A 12,482-nucleotide genomic window follows, 5' to 3' on the forward strand; every position below is an offset into this window, starting at 1 on the left:
CTCACAAAAGCCCACATCCTTCCTCCACCACAGACCCCAGAAGACAACGATTTTTTTTTATATTTCCCAATACTAGGGTTTAGGGTATTTTTCTACCTCCCAGGCAAGGTGAGAGTGGCTTTTTTGTTTTATTCTGAAGCAAGATACCAAGAGGTTAGGGAGATTCTAGTATGGGAAGGGAAGGATGTTTCTCTGAAGCCAGTATCTATGCATAAATATATACATTAGATAGATGATGGATGATTGATAGGTGATAGATAGATAGATAGATAGATAGATAGATAGATAAGGATGTAATGCAACATCTCGGATAGGGTGACTACCCCTGTGTCCTACGTCTGCATGCACACGTCTGCATTTATCTGCACAGCGTGTGTGTACAAGTTCTGTGCAATTATTTCTGTACGTTGTGTCTGTAGAATCTGTTGAAGAAGTGCACATTTTAGTGAGCCCGGGCAGTATCATATATGCACATGTGGGGCTTGTGAGCTTTTGTGTTTATGTGTGCTCATCCCCAGGTTATGTATCAACAGCTTTCTTGATTCCCTAGCAGAGTGATGATGGGACTTTTTAAACGCACGTCTTAGGGGGCTTTTTTATGAGGACTGGCGGGGGTGAGGGGAGGAGGAGTTAGAGCGAGCCATATTTGGGACTCTAGCTAAGTTGTGCAAGTGTGGGGAGGTGGGTGAGAGGTGCGTGGTTTTCTACATATGGGTGGGAGAGGTGTTGTGCCCAGATGTGAGTGTATTTGTGCCCGGGTAGTCGGGGGCCTCCTTCTGCCCGCGGCGGCATACATCTGCCTGGCAGTCTGCCGCCTCAGCAAACAAGGGGGTTGAGCTTGAGAAGCTGGGGTGTGTAGGAGGAATGGATGGAAGTGTGTAGGCGGAGGGGTTGGGGCTGGAGGGGGAGGGAGGCGGAGGGAGCAGAGAGGGGGCGTGGTCCTCCCTGCAATATCCCCGCCCGCCCTGCCCAAGGCTTATCCTGATTGGCTTCTCGACCGAAGGGCTCAGGTTACATTCGCGAGCAGAGCGGAGCGCGGGAGAGAGGACCCGAGAGCAGAGCGGCTGTTTCGACGCTGGTCAGCGGGCGCCCCAAGGCCCCAGAGTCCCCACCCAGACCCCACCCCTGCCCTGCGCCAGCCTGTGCCCCAGCCAAGGACCCCCAACACCAGCATGGACTGCTGCACCGTAAGTTAGAGGGCCGGGGGGACCGGCACTCTGCCTGATCTGGGGCAAGGGGTCCCCCCCCCCAGAGGGAGAGTAAGGGATGGAAGTGCATTTGAGGGTGCAGAAGACCCAAGAGCCATGGGGGTGCCTGCTGAGACGTGGGTGGTGGGTGGTGGAAGGCACTCGCCTGACTTGGAGCCCTAGGAAAAATGCTCCCCAACTCGCGGGGGCGTCTGGGCGCCCAGCCGCCAGGCAGCCTAGGTTGGAAAGAGAACCCGGCAGGGCTCTGCAGCAAGGAAGCTGCAGGTTAGACGAGAAGAGGAACTTCCTCCAGAGAGGCGCTGTAAACTGTAGCGAAGCTGCGGCGACTCCTTTCGGTATCCTTTCCCCCTGGCTTTTGCCCTCGCCCCGTTCCCCATCCCACTGCCACCGCCGTGGGTGGGCAGACGGGATGATCTCCATGACCCTCGTGCACTGTACAGAGCAGGATGGGACAATCGTTCATATCGGTTAGCTCAGTAATGATGATGGGCAGCAGAGAGCCTAGTCGGTTGGTTCTGGGGAGGGGTTGGCCCGTCCCCCAACGCCTTCTAGCCCTGGAAGGGGGCTGGGTGAAATGACCGCGAGAGAGCCCTGCTGGCGAGGGAAGGAAGTGTCTGCAATTTGTCAGCGCCCACGGAGACCTGGATGCGGCAAGTGCCTAATGCCAAAGTAGGTTGCTGTTAAGGTGACTTGGGTATGAAGGCGCCCGGCACAGGACCTGGCTCCCTGCACACTAGAGGAATACAGTGATCATGCGTATATAAAATGTGTTTATTTTTTTTAATTTTTAATTATTATTTATTTTTAGCCCCTATCTATGGAGAAAGACCACTCCAAAGCCCTTGCCTTCTCTGTCATTCAGTCAACCCGGCTAATGATAAGGTTATGACTTTGCCTGCCCCCCACCCTCCACACTACGGCTTACAAAAGAAAAAAAAAAGTGAGGTTTGGAAGGAAAGAATAGCCCAGTTTATAAGAGGTGAGACGTCGTACCAAGAGGCAGAAAGAACTTAGGGACAAATTGTTGTGTTAGTTATTATGATTTAATAATATCAGTAATATTTGTCACTTTGTGAATGTTTGCCATGTGCCTGACTTTATATTTAATCATCCCAACAACCCTGTGAGGCCCTGTCCTAGATCGGCAGAGCTAAAGGACTGAGCAGGAGGCAGCCCGATTGTCAAACTGTGCAGAGGGCAAGAAAAGGGAGAAGAGGTGACAGGGGCAGAGGGCTGGGACAGGGCTGGAACTGGGCACCTTCCTACCTCATCTCCATTATGTGGAGGTGGACTCCTAGCTGGAAGGGAGCTGGGACATGGAGAGAACAGAGTGCATCTGGGGTCTAGAGGCTGGGCCCTCTTTTTATTTTTTTTATTTTTTTTAAGTAAGCTCTATTGCCCAAGTGAGGCTTGAATTCACAACCCCCTCAAGATCAAGAATCACATGTTCTACCCACTGAGCCAGCCAGGCACCCCAAGGCAGGAAGGACTCTCTTCATCTTTCATTCTGGGGCTCTCCTTGCTGACCATCTGACCTGGTGTTTGGGAAACACTTAATCCTGCCTTATTTCCTTCTTACCCCTTGGTAAGGAGGCTCAGACAGAAATGAGAAGAAAACCTGCCTCTTTTTTTAAGAGGCAGTGCTGTTGATTCAAATGTACCAGTTGCGGATTTACATAGTCACATATATGTGCCTTTCCTACATTCACTTAATATGAAAAGGCAAAGACATTTTTTTGGATCCCACTCCTTTCTTTCGCTTGGTCTAGTTGAACTTAGAGGTCTAGCTGAACTCATAGAAATAATTACCTGTCCTGAGGCAGTCATTAACAGCCAGGCTTCTGAATCCCATCACAATTTGTTAGCTCTGCTGGCCTCTGCTAAGTTACAAAATGTCTCTGAGGCTGTTTTTTGACCTCTGAAATGGGGATTCAGTGAGGTAATGTGTGCGAAGCACTTAGCACAGGGCCTGGCATACAATAAGCATTAGGAAGGGATAATTCTTAAAGCTTTTAGGATTTGGGACCTAAAGAAGAATTTATTCATCTAGGCTAAATTCCACTTGTGGCTAAAGGAACTGAGACCCTCAGGGGTGAAGGGATATGCCCACTTGGGACCAGAAGCCTTGGCTCCTGTTTTAGCCACTAGTGCACTTTCCACCTCCAGTTCCTACAGAGCTCTCAGGCACACATCATCAGATCTTGGCTTTAGAAGGCACCAGCCCAGGAACCATGACGCTTCCCAGATTCCTCTTACTCTCTCTAGCAGTTCTGCCCTGAGAATTCAGCTGGAGTGAGAGGAGGCTGATTGGGGGAGGAACAGTGTGTTGGGTGGCTTTTCCTCTTGTTCCAGGTTTCCATTCTGTATCCAGCTGGGGTGGGTAGAGACAGCAGGTTGGCCTTAACATGACTGGGGGAAGGTACTCCTTCCTCCACAGCTACTGGCCAAAGAGAGGTGGGTCAGGAATGGGTTTATGTTGTTGTTGTTGTTGTTGTTGTTGTGATCATTGTCCTCTGTTGAGGAGACACTTCACTGTTCCCCAAGGATATCCCAAGAGAGGCCTGAGCTCTAAGAATCAAGGAACCCAAAAGAGTTGTTTCTGATGACAGGTGGAGACTAAGATGTCAGAGAGAGAGTGCTAGACCTGCAGAAGACAAAAAGAGTGTCAGTCCCCTCCACAACCACACTGGCTTCTGGATAACTCCTTTTAACTGCATTTAAATCAATCATGGGCATCTTGAGCACAAATTGCAAAACTCTGAAACCCAGGAAATGACAACAGCATTGTGAAGCATGATGAGCGGAAGCCATTTTTAAAATAGTAATAGTCCTTAGGGGAGAGAAAAAAAGGACAATTCTTAGAAGCCAGAGGGCCAAAGCAAAAGCAAAATGCCTTTTTAACTCCATAGTAACTATCTGCATCCCAACCCACATTCATGCTGTAATGTTAACCAACAAAGGGGCACAGGGACGGAGGCCCTCTCCATTCCAGAGCCTTACCTCTAAAATCAATGCCATCTATTCCCTAACCCTTTCCACTGTCAGATAGGGCAGGTTATGGGAGACAGGAACCTGAGGCGTAGGGGTGGATGTGATTATTATAGGCAGAACCATATGAAATTGTTTTTATATGACCACTTTCGGCCTACAGAAACAACTATTTCACATAAACTTATTAATTAAAAGAATCATAGTAATAGATACTATACATTGAGTGACTAGATTGTGCCAGAAACTTTATGTGTATCATGGGGTTTATTGTTCCTCACAACCCACAGAGGTAGATGTTATATCCTGATTTCAGATGAAGGAGCTGATATAAGACATTCGATAACTTGTCCCAAACCACACAGGTAGCAAGTGGTAGAGCTCCGGTCATTTTCGTGATGGCCTCTGCTGATTTTTACGGAATAGGGGTTAAAAATATACTCTGGACTCTGACATACAAGGGTCTAAATCATAGATACCATCTAAATCATAGTAACCATCTGTATCACCTCATGTAAGGTTTATAAACACTTAAGTCATCTGTTTTAGTAGGGGTAAACTAGGATAACAATAAAAGGTGCGTCATAGCTTTGCCAGGACTAAATAAAATAATGTCTGTAAAACACTGTGTTACTGTGCCTGGAACAAGGGAAGTGCTTAATGGGTAGCTATTGTCATAATTCCTCTCTTCTGGAGCACACAAGGCTAAGGACTACTTGCTCCCACTCATCTTTCCTTTGCCTTTTTTTGGAGTGAAGCCTTCTCAGCTTCTTCCAGACCATCTCCTCTCTTCTGTGTTTGAGTGCCTCCTGGGGAACATTAGAAAAGGGAGAGTCCATGGCAAAGCAGTCTCTGGGCCTCTAGCCCTAGGGAGAAGGAGGCTGACTCCAGGGGCTAGCCCCACTCTCACCCTAATTCCAGCACTGAGTCCTGGTGTGATTTTACTCAGGGAAGGGACCGGCCTGATTCTTCTACACCCTGTCCAAGGGAATCCTGGACTCCTGCAAGGAGCCCTTCTGAGCGGAGGCACCCTCTGAAGACAAGGGGAGGGGCAGTCACGTCCACCAGTCCCTCTCATTGTTTATTTTGCTCCTCCCAGCCCACCACCCATCAGTTCTGCAGCTCCTCAGCCCTGCTGATGGTGAAGGACCCTTCCCTCAGGGCTATCTGGCTGTCTTGTACCCCGTCCCACCGTGCACGTCTCTTTCCCGAGTTGGGAATAGGGCCGTGGCCACCTGACCCCTGACCCTTCCTTTTTGCTTGCCGTTCCCTAGGAGGGACACACACACACGCACAGCCCTTCCTCAGCTCTTCTCGACGCGCCCGCAGCTCCCCTCTCTGCGCTTCCCACTCGTGCGTCTCCCTCGTCTCAGCCCCGCAAGGCTCTACTCCTACCCTATCCTCGCGCGGGGTCTCGGCCCAGTCACCCCACAAGTACCCCCTGCCCCGCCCCGCCCCCAGGAGAGCGCGTGCTCCAAGCCGGACGACGACATTCTAGACATCCCGCTGGACGATCCTGGCGCCAACGCGGCCGCTGCCAAAATCCAGGCGAGTTTCCGGGGCCACATGGCAAGGAAGAAGATAAAGAGCGGAGAGCGCGGCCGGAAGGGCCCGGGCCACGGGGGAACGGGCGGAGCTGGGGGCGCCCGGGGAGGCGCGGGCGGCGGCCCCAGCGGAGACTAGGCCAGGTGAGGCGGGCGGGGCGCGGCGGGCAGCAGGGTTCCCCTTTCCCAAGCCCGGGACCTGCTGCGAGCGGCCCCGCTCCCCACCCCCCACCCCGGGAAAGAGTGCGGACTCAGGGCGTGCAGCGGGTGGAGAGGTGGAGAGGGAGCTAAGGGTGGGGGACTTACCCCCGGGATGTGAGGTGGGTGGCTGGGAGGAGGCTGAAGGTGCTGCGGGCTCCGAGAGCTCACCTGTTCCTCTCTCTCCTCCCTCCCTCTTGCCCCGCCCTGGACCGAAGAACTGAGCATTTTCAAAGGTAATGAATACGACTCGGAAACGGGTGGGAGGCCTGAGTGGGAGAAAAGGACCCAATCGTCCACCCTTCCCTCTGCCCGCCCTCACCCCCTCCCAGCCTGAGGGTTTCCTGATCCATCTGGACGCCTGAGGCTGCGACAGGGACACACCTGGACCTATACAGAACCGCAGCCACCCCCATTTGGCAGCACAAACCCGGCCTGAGGCTATAAACACACTGAGGCGCACGCACGCACGCACTGGCCGCGGGCTTATTTCAGCTCAGTGACTCGGGTTGGGGGTTCTGGGTGACTGGGGTCCCCTGGCCCTTCCCGCCCTTTTGTCCTGGTTCGGGAAGGGAGAAGGACGAAGGAGAGGAAGCACCGGGGAGGGCAGGTGCTCAGACCTTCTCTGTCCTCAGTTGCCAGGAGAGACGGATGGCGCGTCCCCTTCGCAGTGATGAGACTTCCCTGCCGTGTTTGTGATCCTCTCCTTTCCACCAACCTGCCAGCTTCAGGAGCCCTCCCTGCGTCCCCAGAGACTCCCACTCCCAGGCAGGCTCCATCGAGGAGTCGCTAAGTCTGTGCCCTTTTAGTTAGTCCTCCAGTCTAGAATGGTCCCCATTCGCCCTTTCTTCCCACCCTAACCCCAAACCCTGCGCTTCCACATCTTCCTTCTTTTGCTTCTCGCCCACCTCCGCCAGCACCCCGCATGCAGCTCTGCCTCCGCAGTCTCCGCGCACTTCCCTGCGCGCACTGCGGGGGGCGCCCTAAGCGTCGCCCAAGTATACTCACTTAAAAAAAAAAAACACAAAAAACAGTCCTTTCGTTCTGTGCGCAGCTGAAGGGGGCGCTCTGCGTCTCTGTGCTGTTCGCGCCCCAGCCTAGCCCCAGAATTTTGGCTCTGGGGCGAGGAGAGAGGGGAAGAGGGTTTTCATGGTGCCGGATGCCTCTTGCTCTGATCGTAAGGGAAGTACCTATTTCGCACCTATAACCCCACGCCTGCCTGTAATCTGCTTCCCCTCCCCACCCCCCCAGCGCACCCCGAGAGCCGCCTCTCCAGCTCTCACCTTGTTTATGCAAACGCCGAGCGCCTGGGAGGCTCGGTAGGAGGAGTCTGCCGCGGCCCCGCCCCCGCCCCTGCTAGCCCTGCCCCCGCCGGGCTCCTGGGGTTGTGGCCCGAAGGATTTTTATCTCCGTGTGTGCATGTGACCGTGCTGGGTTGGAATGTGAACAATAAAGAGGAATGTCCAAGTATTCAGAGGGTGCCAGAGGGGAGGGAGTTTGGGTGCACAAGGCCACCACCTGAAGCTTGGGCAAATTTCACTTGATCAAACCAAAAAGTGGAGGTGAGCAAAGGGGAAGAGGACCTCTGTTAAAACCTACTCCCTTGGAGCCAAACTTCCCACCTACAGCATCACTTCTAGGACTCCCAGCCCATTCCGTCTTCTACTGGTGAAAAGGAATTTGCTATGCCGGCAGAAAGAAGAGGGAGACCATATGATACCCAAAGGCTTTAATTCTTGATATTCCCCTTCAAGGACAGGGGGAGAAATCAGACAACCATAGGGAGCTTGGACTTGGTGGTCGTCACACTGCTGGAAGAGGGGGGTCTCTGCAGGAGCCCTTTGCTAGAATCTGGTCTCACAGAAGTTTGCTCAGAAATCCCAGGAGCAATGGCATCCTCCCTGGTAGATATAAGCAAATTTTTAGGGAAGGCTGGCGGCATCCCTCCGAGGTCTCCGCCCCCCATCCCATCCTCTAACCTGAGGACTTCACATGTTTACTGTGCATGAGAATCATCTGTGGAATTTTGGCTGAAATGAAGATTCCAGGTCCATCACCCTTGCCCCCACAGATTCTGCTTCAGGAGGGATAGGAAGCAGCCTGAATCTGAATGTTTAACAAGCTCCTGGTATGTTCTGTCCAGGTAATCTGAGGACCACACTCTGAGAACTAGCGCTCTGATCCCTATTCAGGACCCAAAGGTTGACAAGCTAAAGTGGTTGACACAGGCAGCTTTTGCCTCTCCTTTCCTTACTACCCCCACCCAGAAAAACTGAACTCAGCTGAGGGCTCAGGGCAAATCCAACTCCTGGCATCCACATCCTGTAGATATGTATGAAAAGGCCTCAAAAACGGAAAATTCTATGAAGTATGAGGAGGTTGAGGGAAGCCATGAACCAAGTCCCCCACCCTGCACACTGCTCACACACAAATGCACTTGCTGTACTGCCCCCCCACACGCCAAATCCCAGAGCTGAACAGCACTCCTTACCCCCAAACACCCCTAAAGATGTCAGAGTTTGAGGGCTGGAGTCACCCACTCATAACCTAAGCCCTTTTCTCCCTTTCTGTACCCTCCCCCAGCCCTCCAGCTCACCGAATGTCACTGCCCCCATATGTCTCCTTGGGCCTCTTCCTCCTGTCTTTCTGGAACCTTATCAGGCAGAATGCAGCCACTGACAACAACAGCACGCCCAGGAGCACCCCAATCAGAGCCCCAGCCACTCGGCCTTTGGATGGATCTAAGGAGACACAGGAAGCTCAGAGCAGCAGACCTTCCTTTGCCCCTCCCCAGATAGTTCCATGCAGCCTCTCCAACCCAGGCCTGCCAGCTGGGCCTCTGCCCAGTGTCCCCTACCAGTCACAGAGAGGGTCAGCTCACAGGATGCACTGCCCATCTGGTTGGTGGCCACACAGCGGTAGGTGCCCGAATAGGTCAGGGAGAGATTGGTGAGAATGAGTTGGCCAGACACCTCATCTAGAGGGTAAGGAGGAAGCCTTCCATCATTCATTTGAATCACAGTGAGCACCTACTAAGATGAAAGCAAATTTCACTACCTCCTTACAACAATCCTGTCAAGAAGGGGCTAACCTCATTTATTAAAAGTGGGAAAGCCGGCTCAGAGAAGGAAAGTAACTGTCTAAGGTGACCCAGAAAGTGCCAAAGCCACTGCCACTTCTGTATTCTTTCCACCCTACACAGCGGCCTTTTCAGAGGATGGGGAGAAGGCAAGGAATTGGGGAGGGATGCTTACTAGCTGATGTCAGGTTCCTGGTTGGGGGGGGGGGGGGTCTTGATTGTTAGAAACTGTAGCCTCTGGGGTGACTCAGCTTACCCAAATGTCTTCCTAAGCTTTTTACTTTCCCTTTAGAAGCCAGAGCATACACCAGATGATCTGGAAGGTTCTCTGGATCCATAAAGGAGTTGGCTGGGGCTGGGGCTGGAGCAAGCATGAGGAGGCTGAGAAGCCAAGGCTCTTACCCAATTATATGTTTCCTCCAAAGAAACTGACTGTGATTCAAGCCAGTCCATGCTACTCTGCCTCAGTTTCCTCTCTAGGAAGTCTGGCAATGATTCATGACCCTTAAGAAATCCCCAAAAGTGGGACTCTTATGCCCCCTGCCTTCCACTCTCTTCTAAGATATCAGGAATACGTTTAAGTTAAAAAATGCTCCCAGGACCGTAGAGCCACAGATTGCAGGAAGATAGACAGGAGGGAGCAATACAGGACACCAAGAAAGATGTGGGGAAAGGTATGGCAATTTGTCTCATACCCACAGGCATGGAATTGATAGTGTGGGTATATGGAGTCTAGAGACAGATTTGCCCCGGTCTTGAGTCCTCTCTTCCCAGATGTTCTGGGCCCTTACCTTGCACCATGCTGCCAAGAGAAGGTGTAGGGGAAGATCCAAGGCGTACCCAGTTGTACACTGGCCTGGGGGCTCCCTGGGAAGAACTGCATTTCAGTGCAGCAGAGCCCCCCACAGAGGTCTGACCACTCTTACTGCACAAGGGACTACTGGGAGGCACTGCAAAAATCACAGAAAGTACCTTAGCAATCTTTTAGCCTCACTCCCATTAAATGCTAGAATTCCTGCTCCAATACTCCTACCAAATGTAGTCCACTTCTGTTCACATTCCACTGCATCCCCAGGAAAAAAATTCCCACTATTGGAAGTTCTGATTGTTAGAAAATTCTTCCTCATACTGAGCCAAAATCTGTGTTAATATAACATCCACCCATTTGGTCCTAATTTCTGCCCTCCAGGCCCGCAAAGAGAAATGAAAAATCTCTCCTCCACAAGACAACCCTTCAGATATTTGAATGCTGTTGTTATACACCTCCTAAGCCTTCACTTTTCCATCTAGACATCCCCAGCCTCTTTAATAGTTTCTGTTTGCTCATCCATGAGCAGGCTCTAGGTTGGAGTAAGATGGAAACTCTGAGCACAAAGTTGCTGCTTTGTGAGAGGGGCCCTTGTTCCTTTAGTGGCCACTCTCCTTCTCTGCCCCTCACCTAAGGAGAGAAAGAACCTGGGCTACAAATGAGACATTCTCTCAAATATAGAGTTTTTGGGGCCATGACTCAGATCCCTATGTATGGGAAGGGCTTTCTCTCTCATCAATCTTTTTTTTCTAGGGGCCGAGGGAGGAGTCATTCTTCAAGGAGGGTGGGGCAGGAGTAGGACCATCTAGATTAGAAGACTTTGGGAAGGAGGCATTTTCCTTTGGGGTCCCCAGTGCAGTTGTATCCTTGGGCTGGAAATCGAGATATGGGGTGGGGAAGGGGGGCGGTAGAGAGAAGATTTAGCAGATTTAGCAGGGCCACTGCAATCTTTCGTGGTACATGGGTGTCTGGTAGGTCCCCAGCCGGCCTTACCCAGCACAGTAAGGTTGATTAGCCCCAACCCATTTGTGTAGAAATCTGGTGGGTTATTAACTTGGCAGAGGTAGGTTCCAGTATCCGAGGGGTGGACATCAGTCAGTTTCAGGGTGGCTACCCCTCCTGTGGGGGGGTTCTGAAGCAGGCTGGCCCTCTTTGCCTGAGAACCAGTTGGATACAGATGGCCATTGGTGAAGTACAGGATCTGGGGAGAAGCAAAAGACACACATGTGTGCCTTTTTCTGCCTGGTGTCAACTCTACAGTCCTTTCTCCAAAACAAAGAGGCCCCTCCTTTAGGGGCACCTGGGTGGCTCAGTCAGTTGAGCTTCTGACTCTCCATCTCGGTTCAGGTCATGATCTTGAGGTTGGTGGGATTGAGTCCCGCATCCGGCTCTGTGCTGACAGCCTGAAACCTGCTTGGGATTGTTTCTCTCCCTCTCTCTCCCCACCTCTCAAAATAAATAAATAAACTTAAAAAAAAAAAAAAAAGAGGCCCTTCCTTTATATCAGACAGGGAAACTGATGCTCTGGAGTCAGAACCAGCAAGGTCTATCTGTCCCCAAATACCATCCCTTCCTAGGTGCTACTTGAGCTAGATTTACTGCTTTCAGCTAAGCATGGCTCTTGATGGGGAGAGAGGGTTGGGGAATTAATGCAAATAGTCCTGGAAGGGGCATCATTTGATCCTACTAACAGTCTCCAGAGCTTAGCCTCAATGGGTTTATTAACGGAAACTGGGACTGCGCTAGAATAGGGGAGTTGCACGTCGGAGCTAGGAGAGAGGAGGCTGGATACACAAAACCATATACGGGATACAGGGTCGTGCAGGCTGTGGTCCTAAGAAGATCTAGAAAGAGTCCACTCACGTTTTCCTCGGAGCTCACTGATCCCCAAACGCACCCTCTCTGACCCCGCTCCCTCATCCCGGGTGGGCCCTCTGTACCAGCCCCTCCCAGCCAACCCCACCAAGAGGCAGGAGGGCCGCCCCGCTGGAGCGCAATTGCTCTCAACTCACGGGATGGGACGCAGAGAGGGGCTTCCCCGGCGGCACAAAGCTCCACTCCAGGGCGAAGCTGTCTCCCACCGACGTGCTGTAGCTGCAGGTCAGCTCGGCGGTCTTGCCCACGGGGGTGCTCAGGGGCTCGGCGGGCACCTTCACCTCCACGGCTACCCCGGGGTCTGGGGGACGCAGAAGGAGGCCGGCGGGAGGAGCGCTCGACGGCGCCAGGCCCGGGGTTGGGGTGGGGCGGAGGCCCGGCGCCAAATCCCGGCGGTCTGAGGGTCCGGCCCCACCTTCGGCTCCCGAGGCCGAGGCTGGGGGCTCCCTCCCTCCTGCGGAGCTCACCTACCTCCCCGCAACCCATCCCTTCTCGAAACCTGAGGTTTCCGGGAGGGAGGAGCACACACCCCAGCCGGTTTTTTTGTGGGTAAAAGGACTGAGACTGGGTCAGGTACGCGGGTGTGTTTGCCAGAGAAAGGAAAACAATGGTCGGGTGGTGGTTAGACCCTCCCGGGGAGACCCAACTTGCCTGCCCGCCTGCGCTTGCGCGCCTGTGGCCCTCGCCCACCCGGCCTCCGACGCCCTCTCCCGGCCTCGCCCCCGCCGTCCCGACCCGCAGAACTGAGCCCCCTCCTCCCAGCCCGACCCGCAGAACTGAGC

General features: G+C 53.0%; 2 protein-coding genes across 3 annotated transcripts in view; one reads left to right on the forward strand and one right to left on the reverse strand.

Annotated features, from left to right (window-relative positions):
* The first annotated feature begins 984 nt into the window (after positions 1 to 984).
* On the forward strand, positions 985 to 7,408 carry NRGN (neurogranin). The gene is made up of 4 exons (XM_040483393.1): positions 985 to 1,187; positions 5,658 to 5,884; positions 6,157 to 6,174; positions 6,574 to 7,408. Exons 1-2 carry the CDS (start codon positions 1,173 to 1,175, stop codon positions 5,877 to 5,879), a joined length of 237 nt encoding a protein of 78 aa, XP_040339327.1. The 5' UTR covers positions 985 to 1,172; the 3' UTR covers positions 5,880 to 5,884; positions 6,157 to 6,174; positions 6,574 to 7,408.
* A 244-nt stretch (positions 7,409 to 7,652) lies between these two features.
* The window catches only part of VSIG2 (V-set and immunoglobulin domain containing 2), a 5,798-nt gene continuing 968 nt past the window's right edge, over positions 7,653 to 12,482 (reverse strand). Inside the window, exons 2-7 of one of the 2 annotated variants that reach the window (XM_040483392.1) lie at positions 11,838 to 12,001; positions 10,819 to 11,026; positions 9,809 to 9,967; positions 8,796 to 8,915; positions 8,535 to 8,679; positions 7,653 to 7,839 (exon numbers count right to left, since the gene is read on the reverse strand). In XM_040483392.1, coding sequence (XP_040339326.1) covers positions 7,707 to 7,839; positions 8,535 to 8,679; positions 8,796 to 8,915; positions 9,809 to 9,967; positions 10,819 to 11,026; positions 11,838 to 12,001 — 929 coding nt within the window. In that variant the 3' untranslated portion in view covers positions 7,653 to 7,706. The remainder of the gene's footprint in view (positions 7,840 to 8,534; positions 8,680 to 8,795; positions 8,916 to 9,808; positions 9,968 to 10,818; positions 11,027 to 11,837; positions 12,002 to 12,482) is intronic. The other variant, XM_040483391.1, reaches the window with a different exon arrangement.

The sequence above is a fragment of the Herpailurus yagouaroundi genome, unplaced genomic scaffold (genome assembly GCF_014898765.1).
Source record: "Herpailurus yagouaroundi ecotype Mexico unplaced genomic scaffold, PumYag 161, whole genome shotgun sequence".
Classification (NCBI taxonomy): Eukaryota; Metazoa; Chordata; class Mammalia; order Carnivora; family Felidae; genus Herpailurus; species Herpailurus yagouaroundi.